Raw genomic sequence first — 6,463 nt, 5'->3', positions numbered from 1 at the left:
CCCCAGCGGTCCTTGGTGTGTTTGGGGCTGCTCAAGGAGCTCCGTGCCTGAGAGGGCTTGGGGAGGCCCAGGCAGGGGATGTTCTGGAGCCAGGTTCTCTGCCCCGGGTCTCCTCCTGACTCTGGATTTGGGGGTTTTCTCTGCAATTCTTGCCGGTTTTGCAGGGCTGTGCAGGGTAGCCAAGGGGGTGGCTGTGTGCTATCCTGGCCCTGCAAAGCCTTCAGCTCCCCTGGGGCTGCAGCCTTGGGCTGAGCCTACACCCGTGTAACAGGAGCAGTAATCAGCCATTTTGTCCAGGCCCAATGAATACCAATGGGAGATGGTGCAGTGAGCAGCTCCTTGTCTCTCTGTGAACAACGCCATTCTCCAGGGCTTCCTCCTGGCCTGGGACAGAGAGTGGCTTCCATCTCCTACCCCCGTGCTTCCCCTGCTGTGTGGGCACGGGTCTGCACTGTTCTGTATGTGAGGTTAGAGCTTGCTGCTGCCTTTCTCTTGAAGAGCTTTCCAGGTTGCGGCTGCACCTCCATTTCCAATGCATTCCTGTGAATAAACACAACACTCTCCCCCCCCTTCCGTCCCCTGCTTAGGGCCATGGCCACGCTGAGCGTCAAGCCGGGGCAGCGGTGCACCGTGCCAGACTGGCTCACCAGCTACCAGCTCCTGTCTGCTGAGGCTGAGCGCCTGCGGTCTGCTTCACACCAAGTCCGGCAGGAAGCACGAACTCTCCGCAACGAAACCAGCAACCAGGTGGGACGTGCGGCAGGGAGGCTGCTGCCAGGCTTGCCAGAAGAGCAGGCTGAGGAGTATGGGGTTGTGACAAGATCTGGGTGTATGGAGGAGGGGACAGGAGGAGGCTGTACCTGTACAGAACATGCTGAATCCTTCCATTTCCTGTAGACCCATATGCAGTGATGCTCACGCACTGTCAGGAAATCCCTGGGAGTGATTCTTGGATCCCTCACAACTTGTGTTGTTTTCTGTGCTGTCTGCTCGTGTGGATGATAATCAGACCGAATGGCACCGTGGTGCTGTACTCTGTGAGGGGTCAGTCAGTCCTGAAAATAGGGAAAAGCTTCGGCAATGTTCACATTTGCAAGTTAAGAACAAGAGTTTCTCCTCTAATTCCAGGCAAAATGGGATGAGCACGACAACCGAACCCGCCTGGCTGAACGTATCAGGAGCGTGAACAGATGGAAGGAGACCCTGGACAAATGCCTTGCAGATGTAGATGCGGAAATCGATGCCTTAGCCAAAGTATGTTGGGAAGACAGATGGCTGGGAATCAACTTACGCTCTCAACATGGGATGTTCAATAATTGAGGCTTTTCTTTTGCAATGGGCAAGCCCATATGGAGTTCGAGGGGTTTTATTGCAGGTCTACCAAACCCCATACCTGATGAAATGGCTTTATGGAAAGCATATCACTGTGCTCTTGGCTAAGCCATGCCATTTGGTGGAGCTGTGCATTGCATGCTCATGCTTGGGCTTTTGGGTTGTTTTCGTTGTTTGGGGGTTTTTTAAAGCTCTGAAGGATGATGAGAAATGTGTTAGCAGCATCAGTCACAACTCTTTGATTTTAAATAGAGGAAAGCAGTGGGACCTCTCTCTGATTCTTTCAGTTCTAAACCCGGAAGGTGCTGCTCCTGCAGTCATTAGACTCTAGCCAGGGGCAATGCAGATCTAGAAGACCAATGTGCTTGGTTCTTGTGATTTTCATTCCAGGCTTGCTAAAAGTTTTCAGAACTGTCAAGACAGGCAGTGCAAAGCCCTCTTAACAAGGGTATCAGCGGGTTCCCCTTCCTTTCTTCCTCCCATCCCTGAAGGAGACTGCACCCACCCACCAGGTTGCTTCTTCCAGGTGAAGGAAGCAGCAGAACGTGCCCTCCAGGCAAAGAACCTGTCTTTGGACGTTGCCATTGAGTGCCTGACACTCCGGGAGAGCCGCCGCGCCATCGATGTGGTGAGGGACCCTGTGGAGGAGGAACTGCACAAGGAGGTGAAGTTGATAGAGAAAGCCAAGAGAGAGCTGCAGCAGAAAGCGAGTGAAGCCTTCGAACAGCTCTGGTGAGGCAAATGTGACCGGGCTCTGTCCTCCTTGCTTGCTCCCAGCAGTTTAACGTGCCTCCAGTGCCATGCTGAGCAGTGGCAAGCAGGCCAGGGGCAGGGAACCACTCGGAGGAGCCTCTGAGGATAGTTGTCAATGTCTGTGGGGTTTGAGGTTGTAGGGTAGAGCATGTCAGGGGAAAGACTTCATCAGCATCCTTGGAACATTTTGGCCCAGACAGATGCCTTGTGCCACCTGCCTTGGTTCATGACCTGGAGGTGGTAGAGCTCTTGGGCTCTAATCCATGCTGGGTCACTGCCCTGCAACAGGAGGGTGGGCAGCTCAGCTCAGCAGCATCATGCTGGAGCAAGCATAGGGGAGCCAGGCAGGCTGCTCTACCCAGTTGGGCCAAGTTCACTGGGAGGGCAGGAGCTCATCACTCATCTTGAAAAGGGCTGATGTGGTGATGAATGCTTTGGAAAGTCTGAGCTACCTCCCCCTTGGCATGCTCACTGCTGACCTCAGCCCTGCTTTCTGCAGCCTCTTACAAGAAGCTCGCCAGCAGCTGAGCAGTGACCACCAGTGCAAGATGGAAGCGTTGGAATTAGATCGTATGTGCTTATCCCTCAACATAAACTCTCCCAGTATCTCCTTCAAGGTCAACCCAACTCGGGTCCCAAACGGGTAAGGAAGAAACCTGCCCTTGTGTGGCCAAATCCGTGCTGGTGCTCAAAGAGCCCTGGGATGCTTTTTCCTTCTGTGCTCTATCCCAGCTTGATGGATGCAGTTTTGGAGACAGGTCTGAACAGGAACTGGCTTCTGGGATTTGTTGTGGCTCCTGAATTGTGAGGCCACACACTTTTGGGAGTTATCTAAACTGTCACCACAAAACCAGAGGAACTTGCCACCCTGCCTCCCTCATGCTTGGCTACCCAGTAGCATGGCACCAGCCTCTGGCACAGCTTATCGGGGGGTGTTGCTCCCCATTTGCACTTTCTCGGTGTTTTATAGCACGGCTTGGATGTGTCTCTGTTCTGAGCAGCTGTTGGGCTCAGTGCAGGAGCCATGGGGTAGCAATTTCCTGCTGGTGTGAGGAAATAACACAGAACACAACCTCCAGAATTCCTGAGTCATTTTGTGCTGCACGAAGCCACCTCGGCCTGCAGCAGGTGGTCCCTTTTGAACTGTCTTGCAAATACTCATTTTCATAACTGCTGCTTTGTTCACAGATCAACTACGGTTGATGAGTGGGAACAGAACAGCCAGAGCAACAAGGAGCGTGCAGAGGCAGAACTGAAAACCTCTGCTGAGCTCCGAGAAGCCACAGTGCTTGCCATTGCCCAGGTAAATTAGTCCCTTTGGTGGTGCAGAAGTTCTGCATCCTACGGGGAGAATGAGCTGGCGTGTGCTGTGGCCAGGGGAAGGGAGTCTTTGAAAAGACAGCACTGACCCATAGGCCTCTCATAAGAGAGGAGCTTGATGATGCTGTGGAGCTTGCAGTGGTGTCAGCAGCTTGGGAGACATGTACCTCTCCATCACTCCCTGCCTTTTGGCTGCAGGGGCTGCATGGCAGCCAGAACTCAGCTGGGTTTGCTCATAGGCTTGTCCCAACCCAGCAAGCAGCAGCTGGGAAGGAAACATCTTCTAGATGTGTGTGACTGGAGCCTGTTCTCTCTTCAGACAAACAACGAGCTGGAGGCTCAGCGTGTAGCTACAGAGTTTGCCTTGCGCAAGAGGATTAGAGACCTGGAGAAAGCCTATGATGAACTGAAATGGCAGGAGCAGAATGTAAATGTTGCTTCTTTGGTTATCAACCACAAACTTGGGTTAACCCAAAAGGCTGTTTGTTATGTGGAAAGCTATTTAACCTGAGCATAGTTTCCACATGGGAGCTGTTAAGGGGCACATCTGTGATCCCTGCAGCATCCTACCTCCTTCAGCTGTCACAGTTGCTGCTCGGGGACTTCTCAGCAGTAGTGCCAGGTTTTGGCCTATTAATTTCAACCTTGGTCTCAGCTGCTGTGGCCATAAACCACCAGCAGCACCATGCCTGGGCCGTGTGAGAAGCCCAAACTACAAAGCAGTGGGGTTCAGCACTTGAAAGCCCAGCAGCCCTTGTATAAAATCTATTCCCTGCACAGTAAAAGCCTGGGAGGCCTGGGGCTGTGTTCCAGTCTGTATCCCTGCCTGTCCCTCATGATAGTTGTCTATACCCTCAGACCTTGGAGGAAATTGCTGAGATGGAGGAGGAGATCCGACGCCTGGAGGAAGAGCTTCGGAGGAAGATGCAGGATCTGAAAGTGGTGCACACCCGCCTGGAGACCCGCACCTATCGGCCCCGTGCAGACCTCTGCCAGGATCAGGTCCTGCCAGGAGGGACTGGGGGAACTGGCTGGGCCTGGGGCTTGATCTGAAAGATGAGGATGCATTTGGAGAAAACTACAGTGGGGCTGAACTCTGGGTCCTACAGTCACCTCAGAGCGAGGAAATAAATGCTGCAGCTAGGCTAGCAGGGGAGGGAGAGAACTGAGGGCTTTGGGGAACAACACTTCAGCCCTGCTCACTGCCTTCTCCCTCCCCACCTCACAGGTCCAGTATGGGCTAACAGATGAGGTCCACCAGCTGGAGGGAACGATCCGTGCGCTCAAACAGAAGCTGGCAGAGTCACAGTAAGTCTCCTGCTCTCTGGGGCAGTGTGGTGGCCCAGCACTGCCTGTGTGAGCAGCCCTGGAGCTTGCACGCTTCCAGAAGCTGTGTTTTAGAGCTTGTGTCTGTTCAGCTCAGGAGTGGAAATAACTCTTGGGGCTTGGTGGGGAGCTGGGCTGGGCAGTGTGGTGCAGGTGAGGCAGCAGAGGTCCCTGTGGTGGAAGGGCAAACAGGGTTCCCATGGTCCCTGCTTGGTTCTGGCTTCACAGGGCACAGACAGTCCTAAAAGGGGAAAAAATAAGGGGTGAAAAGTGGAGAAAGAAGGGGAAGGGCTGGGCGCATCTCTGTGCCACACTCCAGGGGCAGCATAATCAAATGGTTTGGGTCGGAAGGGATCTTAAAGCTCATCCAGCTCCAACCCCTGCTACGGGCAGGGACCCCTTCCACTAGAGCAGCTTGCTCCAAGCCCCTGTGTCCAACCTGGCCTTGAACACTGCCAGGGATGGGGCAGCCACAGCTTCTCTGGGCACCCTGGGCCAGTGCCTCAGCACCCTCACAGGGAAGAGCTTCTGCCTAAGAGCTCATCTCAGTCTCCCCTCTGGCAGGTTCAAGCCATTCCCCTTGTCCTGTCCCTACAGGCCCTTGTCCCAAGCCCCTCTCCAGGTTTCTTGTAGCCCCTTCAGGCACTGGAGCTGCAGTAAGTTCTTCCCAGATCTTTCTCTTCTCCAGGATGCACAAGCCCAGCTCTCTCAGCTTGGCTCCATAGTATGCTTCATAGGAAGCACATGAGCTCGCTGCTCCCAGCTCCAAACCGGGCTGCTCAGCACCAAGAACTGCCTCATGCCTTTGTTCTTCATGCGAAGGCAAACGCTGCACAGAGATTGCTGCTGCCAGAAAGTGGGAAATCAGGTGTTTCCCACCCAACCTGGGCAGTGAACGTGGTGCCTGAACCCAACTCCTTTCACTTCTTGTTCACAGGGGTTCCCTGGATGCTCTTTACCAACAACTTCACCGCATTCGGACAGATCTTGGCTACAAAACGAATTCCCTGGTGGTGGACAACAAGTGCATGGACACCCGGAGGAAGCTCCTGGTCCCTTCTGAGAGGTTTCTGCCGGAGGCTGAGACTTTCCCCAGGGCCACAACCTGCGCCCTCCCTGCGCGGACAAACGGGCAGCAGGAGCTGGTGAAAGAGAGCGCTACTGACTGCGTTCTGTATGGAGGGAAGCGGACATCTGTGTCGTGTTAGGAGAACGGAACCCTGCTCCCTCCTCCGCGTTTATTATATAACTGTCTGTGCCCCCCCAGTCCCTGTGTGATGCTCCCAGGAGCATTGCAGACAATAAAAAGAGTCTGTCCCCAGGATAACTTTGTCATCTGACAGCGCTGGAAGCGTTTCATGGCAGGGATTGAACCCATCGGGGCTCCTGAGTGGTTGAAACCCTTCAGGGTGCGAGGCAGGGCTGGGGAATGGGACGGGGTGAGGCTGGCAGCCCCTCGGAGCCGCTCGCTGCCTGTCCCCGCTCCCAGCTCCCTGGGGTTGTGCAGCTTTAGGTTGGGATTTCCCCTCGGGGGGGGGGACACCGTGGTGGAAGCAAGTGCTTCCATGGAGCCTGTTCTGCCTCCTTACGGCACCGGCTTTGTTCAAGGAATTGCAGGGCTTGGGTTCTGCTTCAGTTTTACTGTTGCTATTCCAGGCACGTTCTTCCCAAGAGGAATGCCAGTGTCTGCACCGGGACCGGGACTTGGCCTGCTTCTCTTCCCCGAAGTGGG

The 6,463-nt window shown here is 54.5% G+C and overlaps 1 protein-coding gene across 2 annotated transcripts; it reads left to right on the top strand.

Moving 5' to 3' along the window:
- Nucleotides 1-591: 591 nt before the first annotated feature.
- On the top strand, nt 592-5,995 carry TEKT2 (tektin 2; the record flags this gene model as incomplete). Of its 2 annotated transcripts, XM_080632284.1 has the most annotated exons (9): nt 592-747; nt 1,129-1,254; nt 1,859-2,064; nt 2,585-2,728; nt 3,274-3,388; nt 3,725-3,832; nt 4,264-4,407; nt 4,634-4,713; nt 5,669-5,995. In XM_080632284.1, the coding sequence occupies 9 exons, from the start codon at nt 592-594 to the stop codon at nt 5,937-5,939; spliced, it is 1,350 nt and encodes a 449-aa protein (XP_080488410.1). In that variant the 3' UTR covers nt 5,940-5,995. The 2 variants fall into 2 exon arrangements, with proteins under 2 accessions (XP_080488410.1, XP_080488411.1); XM_080632285.1 differs by lacking the exon at nt 3,725-3,832.
- Nucleotides 5,996-6,463: the final 468 nt, after the last annotated feature.

Source organism: Psittacula echo (genome assembly GCF_963264785.1).
Source record: "Psittacula echo genome assembly, chromosome: 21".
NCBI lineage: Eukaryota > Metazoa > Chordata > Aves > Psittaciformes > Psittacidae > Psittacula > Psittacula echo.
Note: the sequence above shows the minus strand (reverse complement) of the source record. Positions and strands in the feature narration are given on the sequence as shown.